This window comes from Uloborus diversus, chromosome 10 (genome assembly GCF_026930045.1).
Source record: "Uloborus diversus isolate 005 chromosome 10, Udiv.v.3.1, whole genome shotgun sequence".
Taxonomy (NCBI): Eukaryota; Metazoa; Arthropoda; class Arachnida; order Araneae; family Uloboridae; genus Uloborus; species Uloborus diversus.
In genome coordinates, this window is record NC_072740.1 from 7,142,241 (window position 1) to 7,165,600 (window position 23,360).

The 23,360-nt window shown below is 32.2% G+C and overlaps 1 protein-coding gene across 1 annotated transcript in view; it reads left to right on the forward strand.

Annotated features, from left to right (window-relative positions):
* LOC129231593 (fat-like cadherin-related tumor suppressor homolog) overlaps nucleotides 1–23,360 on the forward strand; it is a 354,750-nt gene that overhangs the window by 291,731 nt on the left and 39,659 nt on the right. The window contains 5 exon segments of the mRNA XM_054865953.1: nucleotides 2,954–3,168; nucleotides 5,609–5,746; nucleotides 7,044–7,187; nucleotides 10,563–11,438; nucleotides 17,143–17,308. Coding sequence (XP_054721928.1) covers nucleotides 2,954–3,168; nucleotides 5,609–5,746; nucleotides 7,044–7,187; nucleotides 10,563–11,438; nucleotides 17,143–17,308 — 1,539 coding nt within the window.

Consider the following 23,360-nt stretch of genomic DNA (forward strand, 5'->3'; position numbering starts at 1 on the left):
ATGTTTTTTGCCGATAAATAGACTTCTGAATCAGTCTCTGCAGGCAAACCTTATATGCAATAATGAATAAAGAGGCAAAACTTTCCACGTGATATTGGATGAAAACAGAATGGATAATTTGAAATGAACGTGTGAAACAAAAATTCAGGTGATCCTTAATGATATTAGGAAAGGAAGATTAAGAAGCAATCCCCCAGAAAATTGTTGGAATTTTAAGTGCTAAGAACATACATGCTGTGTAAGGCTATTTTTGGTGGCAGAGGAAAACAGCTAAGGTAAGGAATATACTTTAAAGTGAGGTATTAACCAGAAAAAAAGGTGTATATCTCTAAGGGCTTCAAGTGCATGACATGTCAAGCCATCATGGAAACATTAGCCCTGTGTTAACATTAGCCAATGTCTCCTGAATTTAAACCCTTTGCGAGGTCAAAAAAGTACCTTTTACGTTTTTTACACTTACTTCCCGTGTATGGGAAGGGCGGTTTTTTAATTATTTCAGATGTATCTTTAGGGTTCAACTTCTGGTTTAAGAGCAAGAAATTAGTAAATCTAAGCATTAACAATTTGAACCTAATCATATAATATTAACTTCGAGGGTTTCTCTCCGGCAGAAATGAGTCCAAATTTGTCTTAAAAATGCACCTGAGATGATTTTCGGTAGGGGGCTCTCCTGGATAATTTTTGCGAAATTGTAGCTCTAAAAACGCAGCTTTATATGGTTTTTGATGGTTTGTCTAATCTTAATAACATCTAGACGGTCTTTGCATAAGTTAGGAGGAAGGAGGAGTTTTCGGGAGATCTCCACCGGAAATGCTTTGAAATTGAAGCCTATAAAAAGAAATTAAAGACGACCTTTAATGGTACTGTTGAGTATGTTGTGGACGCTCCAACAAAAAATTTTTAGGGTTAGCTTCTAAAACGCAGTTTTTAGGCGATCTTAGTGTGGGTGAAGCTGTTCAGGGACCCTGACCCTCCTTCGGTATTTTTTAGGAATTTGAATTCTAAAACGCAGTTGTAGATGAACTTGCTGATGTTATCAAGGTTTTCGGGGTTCCTCCCAGAAAGCTTTATGAAACTAAAGCCCTAAAAATGAGAACGGCTGGGATCTGCGGTCGGTTTACTGCTAAATACTGGTTCGGCTATTCATTGCAATATTTTAAATCTCCCTTAGTGCATTTTAAATTTTTTTTTTCAATTTAAAACATGTTTCGGCGGCTCCAACGATACCATCACGATTATTTATCTATTCATTTCTTGTATTAAGCTCAAGCTTGTCAAATGCTTGTACTACTATGTAGTTGAATACTTCTTTTTTCATTAAAAATTGTTCGAAACCTACATTTCAGTATCCTTCAGTTAGGTAAATTATAATAAAGAACCGAGGCTGTTCCAAAATGACATTCAAGGGTCTAATTACTTAATATTCAAACGTTGCATTTTCTTTTAAAATTTTGCTGGAAAAGTACTTTTTGTCACTGGAATTTTACTTGTTACTTTATTATTATTATTTTTTTTTTACTAAAAATGTTTTCTTCCTTTCTTTTTGCTCACCACTAAATTAAAATTAGTAGCCTCGGTTCGGCACCTCGCCCTGGGCTCTATCCTCCACTGTTCACTATCCCCCACGAACTAGAGGCAGGGCCTTAGAAGGTCCAGGGCAGAGAAGCAACAAAATTATCTTATCGGCCGGTGAATTTACCGACACGCAGAAAAACATCTTATTACTCACAGCACGAGTTTGTAGATTTTTTTTTTAATTTTGTAACTATTACTTTTCTTGCAGAGATTTTCTTATAAGTCGTTGAGAAATAGAGGCAGCTGTTAGGGCCTTAGAAGGTGCTGGGCAGTTACTCAACAAAATTATTTTATCAGCCGATGAATTTACCGACACACAGAAAAACATCTTATTACTCAAAACATAAGTTTGTAGTTTCTTTTTTTGTTTTTTGTTTTTTTAAATTTTGTAACCATTACTTTTCTTACAACGTATTTCTTACAAGTCGTTGAGAAATTTACCGTTTTTTTTTAATGATATTACCACAGATATGATAATTTTTTGTTTTTTTTTTAGGAAGAAAGAAGGAAAACAAAGATTTTTTTTTATTTTGTACAAAAAAAATTGTAAAATTCATTGCAGTCCAAACAGAGGCGGCCCACTGGGCAAATGCCCGGTTGCCTGCCGGCCCCATCCGCCCCTGGTGTGGGCTAAACCTTATAAAACTTTGGCATCCCTAAAAAAATCCTTATGCAAGAAATGGAACAAAATATCAGTAAGTGAGTTGTGGCCCAGAGCTGGAAATTTTGTGACATGTTTAAAGCTCTGTATCAAGAGCTATAGGTAGCCACTTTGAAAATTCGTAAATACATTAGGTGAAATAATGTAGTCATATAAAATGATGTAATGTATTTGTTTGTAGGTGAAATAATATATTTGTTTTGAAGTTGGGGCATAATATTTTCATTAGCATTAATATTTTAATGTATCAAATGTGTCTCCAAGCTATTTCTTGTAGCCCTGTATTTTAAGATGAATTCTCTGTTGAGAATTTTAAGCTCGATTTGCAAAAAAAAAAAAAAAAAAAAAAATGTATGCTGTGTAGCAAAATATTTAAAAAGTTTTAAATGTGTCTACTTATATGAAAGTATCAAAAACTCTAAATGCAAAAATAGAAACAAAATTAAGAACTTGAATTAGTCACAAGTTAAAGAATTGCTGAAAGCAACTGTTTCAGGCTTCCTCTTCATCAAAAATATTCAATGCATGATACTATGTTGTCATTTAGTCAAGCCTTACCTTTCCTTACATTAGCTTTCTGCACTATTGATCAGTCCTTGAAAGAGCTGTTTGCTGTAGATCCTTGACAATTTAGATGTTAACTTCTGTTGATCATTTATAATACATTGTATTTATGCTTTATTTATATGTTATTATTTGTTTTCTAACTCTTTTTAGGGCAAGTGAGACTCTTGAAACCATTAGATTATGAAGGTGTGCATGATTATTTTTTGACTGTCCAAGCTGTAGATGGAGGATCGCCTCCTCTCAGTAATCAAGCTGTTGTAAATATTACTGTGACTGATGCAAATGACAATGCTCCTGTATTTAGTCAACCATCTTATCGTGCAATGATCAGAGAGGATGCAGTTGTTGGAAGCCAAGTTATTCAAGTAATTTTGTTAATATCATGTTTAGTGTTCTAAAACTATACAATCTTACTGTTTGATTTGAAATAATCAAAATACTAAAAAATTCATGCATCAAACTTACTTCTTGTCATATATATATATATATATATATATACACAGGGTGCGGAGAAAGTTCCCACAATTTTATTAGCTATTTCAATAGGCTGTAACTAACACATAATTCAACAAATCAACAAGTTAAAGCAATAAAAACTCTTTATTGAAACAATAAAAATAACATTAAACAAAAAAATTGTAACAATTGTTCAAAATTGGCTCCTTGGGCTTCAATACATTTACGGAGACGCAGTCTGAAATTGCCGACAATGCTCGCGCACCACCGTTATCTCATTCCAGGCACACCTCAGAGCCGTTTTGAGCATGTCGACTGTGGCGTATCGTTTTCCCAAGATTTTTCCTCCAAGATTGACCACACGGAGTAATCCATCGGATTGAGGTCCGGTGAGTTAGGGGCCAAACATCCTTGCCCCAAAAACCTGGGAACAGATCTTCGCAGATGCAATCATCGATCGGACCGAATGCGCAGGAGCCCAGTCTTGTTGGAGTGTGAATCCATCTTTGCCAAAGTGTTATGTTGCCCATGGGCTTAGTACATTGCATAGAACCCGCTGCTGATAGCTCGCAGCATTAATTTTGACGTTTCTGTCAATGAAAACAAGCAGCGTCTTCCCAGTGGCACAAATATCCACCCAGACCATTACGGAGCCCGGAAAGTGATTGTGTCCGATGATATTTGCAGCAGCGGTCTTCTTCTGATGCTTCTTAAGCAGTTGGCGATGATTTTGATGGTTGTTTGTGGGCTCGATGGTGAAGATCTTCTCATCGGTAAAGAGAACCTTCGAAAGGCGAGCACCAGCGGTCAAGCAAAGCATCAGTCGAGCTTTTATCAATCTTTTCTGCGTCATTGAGGAAGTGGAGGCGATTGATCTTGTAAGAACAAAGTCCCAACTTGTTTTTCACGATGGTTCGGACGCTTTTTTCGCTGATCTCCAGTTCTTTTGCCATCTTTCGCATTGAGCGATCTGGATTGCGACCTGTGCGACAGCGGATCTTCTGCACATTTGCTGGAGTCGTTGCAGTGGTGGGACGACCATTCCGTGGATGGTCGGCAGTCCCTCCAGTCTCCTTGTAGCGTTTCACAGCGTCATAGACTGTTTTACTCTTGAATTCAGTCCTTCGAATAATATCGGCTGTTTTCATTCCCTTCTTGTGTAATTCAACGACAATAACACGCACATTTTCACGATTATAACTCCCTAACTCAATTAACTAACAAAGAACAAATGATTAAACCTCAAATACTTTTAATGCCAATAAAAAATATGTGCCAAATGAATCGCCAACATACGATTTTAACACCAAAAAAACATTTTAAACAAAATTGTGGGAACTTTCTCCGCACCCTGTATATATATAATGCTTGATTATAATTTAAATATTTCTTCTTCTTAACCTTCATCGTTATTCAGATGAAATATTAGGTTATCTTTGAGATGGTAATGCCGTAGAAGCACAGATTTGTTATGTATAAAATTAGTTGTGTGCATTGTGCACAGCACATGAGCGGGGGAAAGCTGAATAGCAAAATAACTAAAGTTTATATGTTTCCTTGGTCAGTATTTTCTGAATTCAGTCAGTTAAATCAGTATTTTTTGATGATTTACTACTCGGTTCCCTTAAAGATATCATAATTGACTTGATCCATCCCTCTTAAGGAACTTGAAAAGGTGGCACTTGGGCATTTGAGACATAGACTGTCACAAAGATAGCAACAACATAGGCTAACAACATAGATTGCCATCAATGTAAACTGAGAAGTAAACAAATACCTTTTTTTCTACAATCAGTTTAATTTTTTGTTAATCATCATTATTAATATTAAATATTTATTTATTCTTTTTTTTCTCTCTTAAAATGTTTGTAAAAAATAATTGGTCAACCATTTAGTGTTATATAATACTTGCCGGAAGTAATATTAAAATACATTATCATACTCTGAATGAATCCTAAAATCAATACATATGTAACAGCAGTAATCTTAACATTACAAAGCATAAACATTACATGTTATTAAAAAGTTACATGGTTTTAAAATGTAAGAATTTCATTCTAAAACTCACTTGAATGTATCTCATCATGTGTATTTTACTTCTATACAGGTTGCTGACTGTATCATTAAAAATTTAGGATGTGCTTCATTTTTTTAAGGGGGGGGGGGGTAGGCTCTCATTCTGGGGTATACTCGAGCATTTCAGGAGGAAGTTCCAATGCCTTTTGTGGGGATAGGCGTCTCTGGGTTTGTTTCTTTGAATATAAATGATCAAACTTAATTTCTTTGGAACATGTTAGAAACATATTTTATGTTATTTATAAATGCTTGTGTTAAAACAATTTCTTTCAGGTGCTTGCAAATGATGCTGATAGTTCCCCAAATGCACAGTTATCCTTTTCAATCATTTCTGGTGATGACAACAAGCATTTTGTTATTGATGAAAGTACTGGTTTTATCAAAGTTGCAAAACTTCTTGATAGAGAAATGGTAAAATTGATCTTTTCACTTTTTTTTTTTTGAAGTTTGAAAAGATTATTTGTAATGCTAATAATTCTTAATTTTAATATCAAGAAAATATTATTTTAAATCATCACCATACAGGGACACTACACATTAAGATATTCATTTTTTTGAATCTTCTTAGCATTAATAGAAATCTAATTTTGTGCACTTTAGATTTTTAAAGCTTGATTGTTTTATATCTGTGATGTTTTAAAATTTTTGTAACAAATGTTATATTTTTAGTTATGAAATAAGATGTTATTCTTACAATTTTTGTGTATTTTATTGTGAGTGGAAGAGGAAAACTTCTTGCACATAATGAAAAAAAAAAAAAAAATAAATAAATAAAAATAATAATAGCTTTAGAAAAACTGAAATCTACAGAAAATACTTGAACTGTAATATTGGTACAGTATACTCTCGATATGTCGAACTTCAATATCTCGAAAACCTTGATATGACAAAAAATATATTTCCCCTTGACTTTGCCTTGTTATGTCGAATTTTTTTCAAAGTCAAATGTAATTTTTCCGGAAAATCCTCATTTTATTGTCTCGAAGCAACTCGAGGAATATTTCCAAAAATTTCTCACACCATTCATTATTTCTCTCAGGGGTTAAGAATGATTTGGAAAAGCTTATCTACTGTCACTTTCATTCTAGAGCCCAGGGGTGTCAGGAAATGTAAATACTGAGAAGCTCAAAAAACCTACCTAAAACTTTTCACTCCTTTCTCACACCATTTCCTTGGTCCTTTTGACCCTATTTCCACCTCTGTAAAAAATTGAGTTGAACGGAAAAGCCCTTTAGATACACAGGAAATGGTGCAATCCTTTGTCCAACTTCTTTTGTTCCGGGGCGCTTGAAACTCATTTGAAACCATTCTTCAATTTAGTAATCCAAATCTTTGATAAGTTTAGTCATGGTAAATCACTACATTTTGCTACTTCATTAGAGTGTTCTTTTTTATTCTTTTTTTCTCTATCATTTTTGGCTCATTTAAAAATTTAAAATTTTCGTTGTTGTATTAAGACTTTTTTTCAACTTTCTTTTCATGTTTCCACTTATTTAACTATTGACTAATTTTTAGAATATTATTTTATTATAATTATTACCTCGTTATCTCAAAAACTCGATATCTCAATTTTTTTACCGTCCCTTCGACTTCGACATATATCGAGAGTATACTGTATTTAAAATGCAATTAAATTTCTCAGTAATAAAATTATTTTTTAGCTGATATAAAAATTACAAAAAATATTTTGTTCAAAAATTTGTTTTAGATTCCAAATTATGTCTTGCAAGTCTCATGTTCGGACAGTGGAAATCCATCTTTGTCATCAACTGCGTTTGTTAATGTAGATGTGTCAGATGTTAACGATAATCCTCCAATGTTTTCTCAAAATAATTACTCTTCCATTATCCAGGTAAAAAACTTAAACTCATGGTACAATGTTTATTGTTTGAAATGTGTATTTTTAGTTTCTTATTCTGTTTAAAGATAGCTTCAGCATTCAAAATTATTTGAATTACTAATCTCGGTAGCAGAAACAGTGTGATGCTGAGATGTAGGTCGCAGATTCTCGAGAAAGTGTGCAGACTATTTCTTAGTTGAAGGGTGAAAAAAATTAAAATTTTAACAAAAGAATAATTTTTAATTTCGGCATGCAAAGATTTATGCCGTATTTTCTGAGATATAATCCACAGGTTGCATGTACTTGCTTTTTAAGTTTAGCAACAGTAAAGCATTTACTGATGGTCATTAAAATTTTACGATTAATCCAATGTAGGTTTTTCTTGCGGACTATTTTTCAGATTTTGAATTCGCATCGCCGACTGCTGAAAGAAGTTCTGCTGCCTTGTTAATGACTAATTCAATGCTTTAGACTTTTAATTTAAAATTTGTTAGAAATTTTGTTCATTTTTATGAATGTCAAGGTTTAAGTACTAATGAAATGTGAAAGTTACTTGCTGTGCTTGAAGTGCTTCATTGTCCAGACTTTCTCCTCACTTGAACATACTTGAAATGGTCAGGGAGAGTTGAACCGTTGGGACAGTAGCCTTGTTCATGCTGAATACAATTAAAAATTTAATATTGTATATTAAAAAGTTAGTATTGAACATTGAAAAAATAATATTGAATATTAAGTTTCATTAAATCATTCTTGTTTTAACTCATTCCATCTTTTTAAATTTTAAAAATAACTTATTTTAATATACTTGTTGAAGCTCTCAAAATTAAATGAAACTCACTTATAGATGCTCGCTTAAATAATAGGATTGACACCGATTTTTTTAGTGCAAATGTTAAACAAACATGTTGGTTATCAAACTTATTTAGTTTCAGATCTCTGCTAGGAGGACAATAGTTGTAATTAGATTTTAAATATTTTTGTTTTTGTAAATTGCATCAAATAAAAGTTCCAATATCTTCTGGCGCCCTTATAATGACACCAATTTTGTTACATATTTTTGATGTATGTAAGGGTGGCTAGAAAATGATCTAAAAATGTTGGTGTCATCATGAAGGCGCTTTGAGAAAATTGGCCTTGAATATAGAAAAAAAATTCATTTTCGGTCATTTTTAAACAGAGTTTGTGGGTGTCGCCCTCGTAGTGACACCAATTTGACAGCTGTAACAGTATCTAACAAGACCATATATTAATAATAAATATAACAACAAGCACGTTAAAATCTGTAAATTTGAAAAACCAGCAAAAATCTGCCACGCCCCCTAAACTAAAAAATGTATTTTCTCAAAAACGGTAAGTCAGACAAAGCTCAAATTTCGGATTTACATTACATTCATAATAAGGAACACCATATGTGAAAATAAAGAAAATTAAAAATGTCAACAATCCACAAATGCCTTAAACTGCCTGATTCTTACAGACAGTGGCTCTTAGTTTTTCATTTGCCATTGCTTTTTTAACCTTACAAATGAAGAATGAATGTAGGAATGAGCAACTAATGCTTTTAAAACAATTTTGATTGAACTAAACCCGTGTTTTTTAGAAATTACTTCTCTTGCTAATATGTTTGGTCTACAAAGTTTTGATCTATTTTGAAAATAAAAATAATTTTCTTGAGTGTTAGTAGAAAATCTCTAATATTTAAATCAAGTTAACCTTGATTTTAACATCATATAAGTAAGCCCCTATATTTTGGGAAGCATACATATATTTTGGACATGCCAAAACCAATCATGTGCTTTGCTGAAAATTGCTTATTGTGTTCAAAATTTCTTGCTGTTGCATCTTTTAAGTATTTCAATTCTTTCGCAAATTAGAATTTGTTTTGTCTTTGATTACTTTCAATTGACTTGTTATAATTTTTATTTTTATACTTCTTTAAACAACTTTAGTTAAACATTGTTAGTACACATTTTATTTTGGAAAGAATGCTAATTTTCAAACAAATAAAGTTTTTCCAAATAAAATATTCCTGTATGGTTAAAAGACTCCCCCCCCTTATTTTTCCACCTCCCGGTATTTGATTTTTTTTTCTGATGTCAGCTAGAGATGAAGAAGCAGTATATATATATGTGTGTGTGTGATACAAAAGGGAAAAAATGGCAGAAAAGAAAATGAAGGAGATTCTTGTGTAATTTAAAAATGCAAAATATTTCAACTCAAAAGTGGTATGTTCCAAATTTTAAAATAATACAAAAATTAAAATTCATATAATGTACAAATCATTAATATTTTTGGGCTTTTTTAAAAAAGTTTGGCTTTTGCATGTAAATATAAGCAGTGTACACAATTTCTTGTCAATTTTATAAAAGGGGAAAAATATTCCCAGCAATGCATTTTTTATATCTTATCCTCTTTTGGCTTTCTTGGTATTTATAGAAAAAAAGTATGTAAAATCAATTATTCTGCTATTTTAATATAAAATTATATTAATAAAATCTGATGCTAAGTATAACATAACTGACATTAATATCAAAAAATGAATGAACAAATTCATAAATAAATGAATTAAACAAAACATTAAATCAAAAGAATGGTTTGAGAAAATAATGATGTAAAAATCTTGTACATACTGCTTATTAAGGAAAACTCAGGGCTCTTTGTTTTAATGTTTGCTCTGAATGATGTTGTAGTGCAGTCAACCCACTTATAACGAGTTAGAAGAGACCGTGATATTTGCTCGTTATAACCAAGTGCTCCTAAAAAAGGAGTTTAGGAAAAAAATTATAAGAATTCACTCATTAGAGTACCAAAAAAGTTGGCTAATTTACTTTGAACTATCTTATTGAATTGGTGATATTCATTTAAATTAATGTGTGACTGAAGTTTCTACAGTCTTGATTAAACATTTAAAAAGTCTGATTTAAATCAAGAAAATCTGATATAAATTTAAAAAAATGGATCCATTTTTTTTTCTTTTTCAAAAACATCATTTCACACCTTATTTTGAGTACATTTGTTCTGCAATTACATAAATTGAAGTAATAGATGTTTTGAATATTAGGCTTAATGAACAAACTTTAAGTGAAAAGAGAAAATCGAACATTTAACCTTTAAAACAGTTAGAACTTTTTTTTTTTAATTTTTTTCGAAAGTGTTAAAATGTGTCTAAGCATAGACTACATTTTGCATATTAAAACTAAAAAACATTCACAAATGCTGTAAGAAAACTTAAAATATAATTACTGCAAGAGTCAACAAATATACAAAAAATGTAAGTTGAAAGTATTTTTTATGCATTTTCAACTGGGATGATTTGTTTTGAATTCCTATTTGATTTTATGTATCCCATGAATATAAACATTTTTAATTTTAAATGTTTTATTTCAGGAAGGAAAACCTATTGGTCATACTGTACTTAAATTTGCAATAATCGATGCAGATGCTCCTCCCAACACTAGTCCATTTGCATTAGAAATAATATCTGGAAATGATGATAGAGCATTTAGAATTGTCCAACAGGATACATCTCTTCGCACTGCTGTAAAATTCAACCATAAAAAGAGAGACAAATATATCTTGAAGATAAAAGTTTCTGATAATGGTAATCCAACTTTGCATAGTGAAACTTGGGTATCAGTCTTGATCATTGAAGAAAGTCAATTTCCTCCTGTTGTTTCATCTTTAGAAGTTGTTATAAATTCCTTTCGTGATGAATTTCCTGGAGGCGTTATGGGACGTATTCATGCTACTGATGGAGATCCTTATGACAAATTGCATTATGAAGTTGTTTCCCCATATAAAGATTTGTTCTCAGTAGACAGGGAAGATGGTACTATGGTAGCTTTACCAGGACTGGATGTAGGTTCTTATAACGTAAATGTTAGTGTAACTGATGGGAAATTTATTAGCTATGGCCTAATTTTAGTTGAAGTAAATATGGTGAGTGAAGAAGCAGTGAAAAATAGTATTGGTGTGAGGTTAAAAGGCATTACACCTGAAGATTTCATACTTAGCCATCGCAAAAATTTCCTGCATGGGTTGAGCAATTCTTTAAATGTAAAAATGAAAGATATTGATATTTTAAGTATTCAACCTGCGGAGGCAGTTACAGTTAAAGCAAAAAGAGATTTAAATCGTGATCTTGATGTATTATTTGCTGTGCGGAAAAACCCTCATATGTATTATCCTGCTAAACAGCTCTTATTAAAACTGAAAGAAAAACAGTCATCATTCGAAACTGCTTCAAGTCTTAAAGTTGTTAAGGTAAGAGGATTAAAAATTTTCTGTGATTATATTAAATTGCTCATTTTTTTTTCTGTTAACAAGTATTTGCAATGCTAAGAAATGTTCCATTTTTAACATCAGTGGCCTTCTGTTGTATAGTAGTAACAGCTACCTACACTTATTTGATTGAAAAACACATGCTTTTCATACATTACGGAAATCAGACATGATTCACAACTTTCAAAATCACTCAAAATGTTGAGTTTATTTTGCTCAGAAAACAAATAAGTGTTTAATTAGAACCACATATTTTCTTGATTATTTGAAAGGTTTCATCATGATTAAGAAGTGATTATTATATTTAAATGTTACATACACTTTTACTATAGTTAAGATCAGTGATCAGAAAAACTACTTTTTTTCTGTAGCCAACTACAACTACTTTATTACAAATGTAGCGGCTACAAACTACTCTTGAAATTTTGTTGCTACTTAGCTACTTTTTAAAATAATAATGATAAAAAGCACACACACACTTTTTGAGAATTGTATGAAATGGAAAACTCAGTGGTTTAGATTAATAAATTAGCTCATTCAAGCATGGAATATTACTAAGAATTATCTATCATTCCTTTCTTTCTTTTTGAGCCAATTTGTCTTTCTAAACCACTTATTACATTTTTTACCAATATTCACTGCAAGAAAGGATTAAAAAGTTGAAATAATTCTACTTTCAAATTTTTAGTCCTTTTTTGCCACCAAATATTTAATTCAAGAAGTGCAACTCAGTTGCTTGACAACGTAAATAGAAGCAGTCATAATTTAATTTGAATTCTACTCAAACATACATAAAAGGGAAAAAGGGCACATTTGAACAGAGATACATGTCGATAGCTTAATTTTCCTAAAGTTAAACAATGAAAATTATGGAAAAGAAAAAAGAAAAAACCTTGAATGGCAGCTCTCTGATACATTTTCCAAGAAAATTTAAAGCAATTGCTGTTAAATTTTCCGAGTTATGTCAGTCATGCAGTTTTGTAACTTAAGCAGGGTTGGCACTTCCTTTAAAAAACCTTAATTTCATCCAGCAAAATTAAAGTACTTAAAAAACCCTTAGTCCTTCATTTTCTGAAAATGTCCTTACTTTTTAAAGAACTATATTCAACTCGGTCCCTGTTTTCTTATTTTTCTGTTACCCCCTTCCCCCTTAAAATCTTCATCCTCTGCAATATGTGCCTAAAACACAGGGTTATTTAGAGTTTCGACCGGTGGTGATTTTAACCATGAATAAAACCGGTTAAATCTGGCTTGAATAAAATTAGTTTTGACCATTGGGTGTGGATACAGGAAATAATCAAGTTTAAAATCGAAATAAATGAGCACCAGATAATTAAAAGAAATATAAAACATCAATCCCATAATCAGTCACTATTCATTATTTAAGTAAACAGTTCATTTTACACCCTATGCAAGTAATAAATGACGTCATGTTCCAAAAGGTTAGTCACCTCATAGGGAGAGTGTGCACCACTTGTTTCATAGTTTTATGCGCACCAAAATGAATTTCAAATTTAATCAAAGTAGATTACTAATTTTTTAACACATTGAAAACATGTCACAAGTTTTGAAGAATAGCTATTAGTTCATGTTGTAGGCTGTTTAGTGGTCCTAATAAATGAGTCCTCTTTCTTCTTTGTGAATAACTTTTAATGTTAAAAAAAAGTTGCATTTAATCAATACATCAGTTTTAAAAATTACTTCAATTATGATAAATACACATCCTATTGTGTTTTCAATCATTCATTAAAACGTGCAATATTATGCATATACAAACTATGTGTACCCATATTAGTGTGTTTTATACAATACAGTTTTGGCCAGCTCTATGGTGGTTAAATCCAGTTTTAGCAGGTTTTAATCAGTTTTTGGCAGTGGCATGACCAAAAGGGGTTTGGTCCGGTCAACACTACAACCCTGAAACATATGTTTGGAAAACGTGCCAAAGAACTCAAACGCGTATTTTTCCGAAAATTGCATGCCTTGTTTGAGATTTCAATCTTTTTGCATCCTGCAAATATTTCAATCATTTTTAGTGTTGGAAGGGTTTTTTTAGGTTCCAATTTTTTTCTAATTTCATGATTAAATGAAGTAGCTTCAAGTTGTTCTTTTGATACTGGAATAGTATTATGAAGTTTTTCCATCCACGTTTTGAGTTCCAATGCAAGGAAAAGGATTACAAATTATTTATATATTTATTTTCAATTCTCACTGTGAAAAGTATGTTCTACCACATAAAGAAAACTTTGATTTTTCACTCTGTTATAAATTTTTACTTAACGAACAATCCAAATTTTAAAATTTACATTCCCATTTTCAATACCTTAAATTCAAATGTTTTTAGTTAAAAAAAAGGATATTTTTCTCTAAAAAGTTTGAAAGATTATTGAGTGATACAGCCAAGGTTGAACCCTGGCTCCCTCAACCCTATATTCGAGGACATCAAGGGGTAAAAAAAATGCTGCCTCTCTTTCAAAATTTAAATTTATATAGAAATAAACAAACTTGCAAGAAATGGTTCAATGTAGCAAATTTGTACAAAATGAGACGTTAGAAACAAATGAAAAGCAATAAATAACAAAACCCCATAGTTTAAATATCTTGAAGAAAAAGAGATTTTAGTTCTTTTCCTTCAATTTGCCTCTCACTCCAAAAATGTATGCTTAAAAAAAACTTAAAAATACTGCTTTAATCTGTAACTAATTTTCTTTTGCTATCCTCATTTTCTTAGACCCTTTTTTTATAATTGAAATTTGAGAAATACTGGGTCATTCCATCATGACGAACGTAATATTTAGAGACTCTGTTTGTTGCATAATAAGAGTTGCACACGTTTAATAATTATTTACTTGTGTCTTCACTGTATTTTGTGAAACAATAAAATTTCTGTCTATTACTTCGTATCAGAAAACACACAAAAGTCACATTAATTGGTTTTTGAAACTAAATTACTATACTGTGATGATGAACGTAACATTTTTGCAACCTAGAATATTTACATGGAATTTAGCCCTGAATTTCTTTAAAGTTTAAATGTAGATATTGTTTGGAAAACAATGTATTGCACTATTTTCATTCCTAAACTTTATTTTTCATGCAGAATAATACTCGTTTTTGCTCGTTATGTAACAGAAACAAATATTTATTCTAAATATGACTTGTAACTCTGAACATGGAACAGTTTAAAAATAGTTATGCATAGTTAAACATCATGCACATCTCAAACTATGTCATTAAATAATTTCAAATGCTAAAAAGCACTTCTATAATCCTTGAGCAGTCTCAAAAATTACTACTATATGTGTCCCCAGTTTAATTGTATTTAAAAAGAAAAAAAAATCATTTTTATTAATGAATAGAGGGGCTACCTTGCTCTCAAAGGCTATGATTGTTTCATTCTACGTCATTAAATAATTTTAACTGCTAGAAAACACTTCTGTAATCCACAAAAAATCTGCAAAGAATTATAATTGATCTTCATTCAATCAATGAAAAGACTTACAATATTGGAGTACTCCTATTTTCTTCTATAAAAATACTGTGTATTTAGAAAAACACTCTTTCAGAAAAAAATTAAAAATAACTCATTAAAACAATTAAAATATTTAGTATTGATGAATAACTTTTCATATGTTTCATTTCTCAAGGTGTTTTGTGGTTAGACTATAACTTAATATTTCATCAAACTTCATAAGTAAGGCATGATTCTATCTATAAAAAATTAAAATTTCACTGCTATCAACAGAAAATAAAAGATTCATTTTTCAAAAACATATATTTAAAAACCAGACTTTCAATGAATTTGTTGGTTACATTGCCAATTTCCATTATCATTATTAAAAGGCAGACCTGTGCTGCCATCTATGAATTTATTGGTAATGCTGCAGATTCCCACCATCATTATTAAAAGGCAGACCTGGGTGGTCATTCCAAGCTTGTTAGCTTGCGAGATCAAGATTTTTGCTCGCGTGATTGGTTGTGAAGTAGAAATGTCTCAAAGTAGCATTTTAATCTACTCGAATGTAGCTTGCTGCTAGGTTCGAGTAGATTAGAATACTACTTTGGGACATTTCTACGTCACAACATATCACGTGAGCGAGAATCTCAATCTCGCAAGCTGACGAGCTTGAAATGACCGCCCTGTGCTGCCATCTAGTTATTTTGCTGCTGGGAAAAAGTGCTGTAAATGGGAACTGTTATTACACTTTGTCACTTTGCCATGTGTAACATTATGCAGTTTTGGGCAATGATGGCATTTCCTTAGTTTATTTTTACATTTATGTAAGTATTTCAGGGTTAAATGACACATCTATGTACAATGCTATGTATATTTTCAAATTATCAACGTCGGCTCATAACTATATTCATGCGAGCACACCCTCTACCACCACTAAGTAAAGTATAGGTGATCAACGTTCCGCTGCTACCAGCCTTTCCGATCTTCTGGTAATAGCTCCCTTATGCAGGCTACCTATGACTTCAGTATTTTGGTAAAGATCAACCAGGAGGTTAACTCGAAATCTGTTCACCAAATGTTAAAACATTCATTACATGTGTTGTCATGTTTCAAAAGTTAAAATTAAATTACTCTTGATTTAAACAAGCATCCATTTTATGCCTTACCACATTTACCTCCATAATGCACTTACACTGCGTACTCGAAGTGTGTTGAAGGGTAAAAGATTCGTATGGGTCAGCTCGTATTATTTATAAAGGGTAGCTCCAAAAATAAAATGAATGCAGAGGCAGACTATTAAACTTATATTGCTGATTTTTTTCAACTAAAAGGGGACAAAAAACTAGTTAATTGTAAATTCCAGTACACATGCAAAACAAAGATTAAATAGTAATAATTATAAATAACATGTAATTATTGGCTGTAATATTAAGGGAGTCGGAAGGTAATGTAATTTTTTATAATCAAACTTTTAACGTGTTTTCTTTTTAATCAATGATGCAATTACCCTAATTATCAACAACCCATTACTTGCTAATATGCAAATTTTCAGTTCCTAAATGGTTAAAATTAATTGGTTCTGGAGTAAAATGTGTGGAGATGGCATTTTATATATCAGTCAAAATGTCAAGTTTTTGTTCAAATTAAAATAAAGGGAAATCAAATGAACAGTGTTGGACCCTCACCCACCATAATTCAAAAGTTTTTTTTTCTTCCCCAGAATTTATCTTGAGCAGTGATCTTGAAAAAAATCATGATTTCTATTTGTACCTTTTTTGTATTTGACAATCATGGAGTTTATTCATCCGGCATTGCACCATCTGATTTCCCTTTATTGCAATAGTTGCAACACTTTTGATGTGAAACTTAAAAATTTGGCTAGTATCTAAAATGCCAAAATGGATTGATTTTTATCAATCAGGGATTTAAACTTAGCACACTAGGTGAAAAAAGGTTGTGGATTGTAAAGTGAATTACATCATTAATTAAAAATAGAAACTTGTTAAATATTTATTTGTTTGAGAGAGGCATTACTTTCTGGGTCCTCTATTCTCATTCTGGAATTATTTAAATTAGGAATAGATTTAGTTAATTATTTATGGATTTAGTAAATTTGGAATGGATTACTATCTATTCCTCAAGAATTCTCACTCACAGTTAATTATGTAAATACAAAAGTAGCAACCAGAAAAGCTTGCTCTTAAGTAATGTATACTTTTTTTTAATTAGATCATAAAAGATAGATGTACTTCTGATCGTTGCATTCATGGCGATTGTATTGATCGGATAGTTTTGGATGAAACTTATGTTGTCAGTATCACAACAGAAACTCTTGGATATGTATCTCCCCAACATATTAGAAAGTTGGAATGTGTGTGCAAATCTGGTTATGGAGGTGAGTTATAAAAGATTTTTCTATTTCTTGACAAAAGTTTCTGAGGTTCTTCAAGTTTGATGGCTCTGGTTCTGCAGGGTAGCTTCGGAAAGGGTGAAGGGTGATTAGTTCTCGTCAATATTTTATAAAAATACATAAGGCTGGGAGAGATTACACACAATTCTACATAATAATCAAAATAGTCAACTAAAAATCAATTTTTTTGCCAAAGTACTAATGGATAATGTTAACTTCATTTGTTTTTATGCATTTCTTTTTCAATTTCTCTGGTATTCTGTAATTTATTTTGTGTACTATCTCTCCTTATAGGGCTGGTGTTATTGTACTTATTGGTAAGAGAGATAGCTGTAAATACAAATACAAAAGTGACGACCAGCAACAGGCTCTGGGCCCAGCTAGACTGGTCCTAGTCAATTTACAATCCCCAGTGAAGATCAATGGCCCTCTTAAAACTATCTACTACCTTGCTCATTACCACCTCTTCCGGTAAACTGTTCCAAGGTTCCTCTACCCTGCTAAAATAATAATTTTTCCTAATATCCATGTTAGCCTGAGATTTAAATAGCTTAAAACAATGACCCCTTGTCCTGTTTTCAGTGCTAAACTTCAGCCCCGTAACATCTTTCATTTTAATAAATTTATACAACTGAATCATGTCCCCTTGGTCTCTTCTTTGCTCAAGACTACATTTTTAGCCTTCTAAGCCTGGAATCATAGCCTAAATGAGAAAGTCCATTTATTAGCCTTGTAGCCCGCCTTTGAACCCTTCCCAATACATTAATATCTTTCTTAAGATAAGGAGACCAAAACTGAACAGCATACTCCAAATGGAGTCTTACCAAACTTATACAAATACAAATACAAATGTGACGACCAGCAACAGGCTCTGGGCCCAGCTAGGCTGGTCCTAGTCAATTAATTAGTCCCCAATGAAGATCAATGGCCCTCTTAAAGCTATCCACTCCCTTGCTCATTACCGCCTCTTCCGGTAAGCTATTCCAAGTGCCCACGACCCTGCTAAAGTAGTAGTTTTTCCTGATTTCCAAGTTAGCCTGAGATTTAAATAGCTTAAAACAATGACCCCTTGTCCTGCTTTCCCCGCAAAAATTTAATCCGTTTACATCTTTCATTTTGATAAATTTAAATAACTGAATCATGTCCCCTCTGACTCTCCTTTGCTCCAGGCTATACATGTTAAGCCTATTAAGTCTGGTATCATAATCTAAATCTGAGAGTCCCCTTACTAATTTAGTTACCCTTCTTTGAACCCTTTCCAATACAAAAATATCTTTCTTCAGATAAGGCGACCAAAACTGAACAGCATACTCCAAATGAGGTCTTACTAAACTCCTATATAAAGGCAGAAGAACTTTCTTAGATTTGTTTGAAATAGATCTATTGATGAACCCAAGCATTTTGTTGGCTTTGTTACTAGCAATACTGCACTGTTGACTAAACTTGAAGTCCTGATTTATAAAGACACCCAGATCCATAACATTTTCTGCCTGATTTATGACTGAACCCTGTAAACGATATCTCATACGCTTATTTCCATGACCTAAGTGTAGCACTTGACATTTCCCTACATTAACTGCCATACCCCATTTATCTGCCCACTTAGTAATATGATCTAAATCCTCTTGCAGCTGTTTTACTTGTTCTTCATTTTCGACAATCCCCATAACTTTTACATCGTCAGCAAAACAATTCATGCTTCCAGAAATATTTTCATTGATGCCATTCATAAATATAATAAACAAAAGAGGCCCTAAAACTGATCCCTGAGGAACCCCACTTAAAACATCACTCCAATTAGAATGATTTCCTCTCACAACTACTCTTTGCTTCCTACCAGTAAGCCAATTTCTAACCCAAAGTAAAGTTTTTCCTCCTATTCCAATGTCAGCTAACTTGCTGAGAAGAGCAACATGCGGTACCTTGTCAAAAGCTTTTTGAAAATCAATATAAACAACATCCACACATTTTTTGTTATCTAAAGCTGAGGTAACCTTGTCGTAGAAATGCAATAAATTAGTAGTACAGGATTTACCTTTCCTGAAACCATACTGCAAACTAGTCAACAGACTATTAGTCTCTAAGAACATCATGATCTTAATTTTGATCAAAGTTTCGAAAATCTTACAAATCACCGAAGTCAAACTTACAGGTCTATAATTCCCAGCAATACCTTTAGACCCCTTCTTGAAGAGTGGCGTTAATATATAAGGGCCTTCTATATAAGGGCAGAAGAACTTCTTTAGATTTGTTTGAAATAGATCTATTGATAAACCCAAGCATCTTATTGGCTTTGTTACTAGCAATGCTGCACTGTTGGCTAAACTTTAAATCCTGACTTATTAAGACCCCCAGATCAGTAACTTTGTCAAATAATATGTAGATTGTATTAATTCTAAGTTCAGTTGTACTGTCATCAGTATGATTTCTTAGTTGTTAAAAGTAGCATTTACATGTGAATTTTATTTTAGTAAGCATGCATAATTGTTGTTAGGGTAGATTTGATTCCTTTAAAATTTCAGAAAGTTGAGAGTCCCTTCTGTATTGAAGTAAGAATAACTATGATGTTACTGTAATAGACACTTGTGACTAGGTACTTACTACTTTTTTACAACAGCCACTTACATGAAATACACCGCCAGCTCAGTCAATTCCAGCCAAGGACTGCAGTTTTCTTGCTTATTAGCACTCATCAGCCTGGCATAGGAAGTAACTAAGCTGGGGTGGAAAACCTCTTAAGGAAGCCAAGAGTGCCAAACAAACTGGTAGCTAATATAGAATTAGCACTGACCAGAAGAGTGACTGAAGCAATGGTTCGGTTCAACTCAAAGATTGAAGGCAAGGCATGGTATATTCAGCAAGTTACCAGCCCTATAGCCAGGGAGACAGAAATACATGAAATACACTGTCAGCTCAGTCAATTCCAGCCAAGGACTGCAGTTTTGTGCTTAACTTGATGAGATTTGTTCATCTGAATTCCAACTAGTCACAATTTCAAACACACTCAGGGTTTACCATAAGCTCATTCTGAGACAATGATGGAAAATGAGGTTTGATTACATCTTTTCTATCTCTACTAACACTTTAAGCTGACTTAATACAGTAAAACCCCTCTTAACAGACACCCCTCAAATGCAGACACGCCTCTAATGCAGACAGTTTTTAATTCCACCGCAGTAAGGTATTGAGCCTAATGTATTAGAAACCTCTCATGGACACCCTCAAATACAGACACAGACACTATTTTGGAAGCCATTTACATGTCTCTTTCCTTTTTTTGCGGACAACTGAATTTAGGAATAAAATAATAAATTTTGAGAGTAAAATAATTAAACATTGTAAAGTTTGTTACATCTATAAAGTGGATGAAACACACTTGTTTTATAGAGTTTGGCAGGATAAAACTCAGTCTTAATGGACAAATAGCTGCTCTGGTGAGAAATTTTCTAAAGGCGTTGTAACATTTTTTTTATAAGCACCATAGATGGCATGAAATTGTAGCCTTTTGTTATCCGGAAAGCAACTAGACTCCAGTGCTTTAAAGGTCAGGATTTAAAGCATTTACCAGTTGACTGGTATTTAAAGGCATTTAAATTAAAAAAATCTGGAGGGATGACAGCTAGTGAACCAGTATTATGTCAAATCTATTTTTGGTTTTGGATAAAATGTTTGTTGGAGAAAGAGACATGTTGTTTTCTTGCAGGATCAATGCAACTCAATTTCAAGCACATTTGTAAACAATATAGAGACCATCTTCTTGTTAGCAAACACAATGTCAAAATGTTAACTTATGGATGCAAAAATTTAATGCTAGAAAAATATGTTAGTTTTAACGCATTTGATCAGTAAAAAATGCTAAAACTAGTAGTGAGTTGTTCAAAACTGTTGATGTTTTGGATGTGATCAACTGTGTAAAGTATGTTTGGAGGAAGATTAAAACTGAAACAATAGCAAGTTACTTTCATCATGTTGAATTCAAAAAATTCTGTGTCAGAGTGTTTTTGTGGCAATAATGAATCTAAAAGATTGCAGTCGTTAGTGCAACTATTAAGGTTTAGAAACGCAACTTGAACTATATATATATATATATATAAAATTAAGCAATCAGAATTTCAAATATTAAACAAATTATAAATAATAAGTGATGATAAAAAGGAAAAATGCAAACAGCTATTAAGTAGGAATAGATAAAGAGTGAATCCAGAGCTCATCAGCCGTGGAGGATTCATTAATTATGGTCAAAAGACCAAAATTTTAACTATGAACTAGAAGAGAATGTTTAAGCTCCAGTACATGCAATATAGAGTAACAATGGGCAAAAGCACCACTTGCTAAGCTAAAAACAATAAACTAGAGCTCAAACCTAAAACTAAAAGCAGAGGATTTCGCCTCGACTAATTAGGAAAACAAGTTCCGATAATTCCTGATAAAAAAACATTCCATTTGTCAACATAACATTAAAAACATATCCAGAAATCAGTCCATAGACATACCGAGTCGCCTGTTTGGCACGTGTAAAAAATTCATCCACTCCGGTGATTCATAAAAAATGGTTTGTCACGGCTGTATCATACATTTACACAGTTAAACAGTTTCAAAAGAAGCGAAATGCTCATCGAAGGCTATACTTAAGCAAATGTTTTCAACTAGATTTTTAGGGAAGTTATTATTGAAAAGTAAGTTTTTGAGTACTGAAATTTCTTGCTTAAATGCAGAAATGGTATTGCAAATTCTTTTTATTCTGATAGCTTGCGAAACAATGCCAATAAAAACCTTTTTGCTTAAGCAGGAGGAAAAATCTTGAAAGCTGTTAACTGTGAAATTGAATTCGCGTCTTTTATCATAGATTGTAGTGGAACAATTTGAGTCAATTTGTATGTTGATATCCAGGAAATTAAAGCTATTTTGATTAGAACTGGTCTTTTTGAGCGTTAATGAACTATGATAAATAGTTTTGCTAAGTTCAGAAAAATTAGGAAAATTTATACACAAAAGGTCATCAATGTATCTGCAACAAAGAGGTGTAGAGGAAGGATTGTCAATTAAATATTTTCTCTCATAATATAAAAGAAAAAGGTTGGCTAATAAAGAGCTAAAATTAGCTCCCATTGCTATGCCATTAATTTGCAGAAAACATGAATTACCATTTTTGAAAAAATTATTGAAAATACAAAATTTAAAAAGACCAAGAAAAAACAATTCATTAAAATCATGGGAATCCTTGACCGAATTAAAAAGTTCTGAAACAGAGGAAAAAAGTTCAATGAGTGGGATATTGGTGAAGAGGTTTTCAAAATCAAAAGTTTCTAAGTAATTTATATCAAGCATATTAAGTAAACTTGATCACTTCAACACTATTATTAAGAATCCAGAACAATTCATTTGTTGAAGTTTAAGTTGTTCAAGAATTTTTTTGAGAAACTGTTCAAGCTTTACACTCAGATTTTTTTCCGATGGTGTTGGTGGCAGAGCAAATAAAGCGAAATCCAACAGGTGTTTTATGAAATTTTGGAATAGCATATAAGTAAGGTAAGTTAACAGTATCAGGACGTGGCAATTTAAAAAGTTTGTAAGCAGCAGCAAATTTTTTGATGATGGAGGATTCATTAAGTTTGGGGGAAACATAAGTGGTGGTTTTTTCTAGTTCATTTTTCAAAATATTTTAGTTTTGCTGCGTTGCGCATCTATGGGCTCTTGGTGTGGTCTTTTCAATATTTCTCACTTTTATTATTATTATTATATTTATGTATATATATGCTTTTATTTTAAAAACTTTCGCATAAATAAGTTATGGAGACATTTAAGTGTATATTATAAAGATATTTAAATTGAGAGTAAAAAATGAATAATATAAAATAAGCGAATTAAATTGTAAAACCCCTCTCCTGTGGACAAAAATGTTCGTCCCGTTAGTATCCATTTTATAGGGGTTTTGCTGTCATTAACCCAGGATATGTTTGCATAAATGAGGTATGTATGCAAATCCTCTCTGTACTATCTTTAACTTCTTACATCATTTTCTTTCGTCCATGTCTGG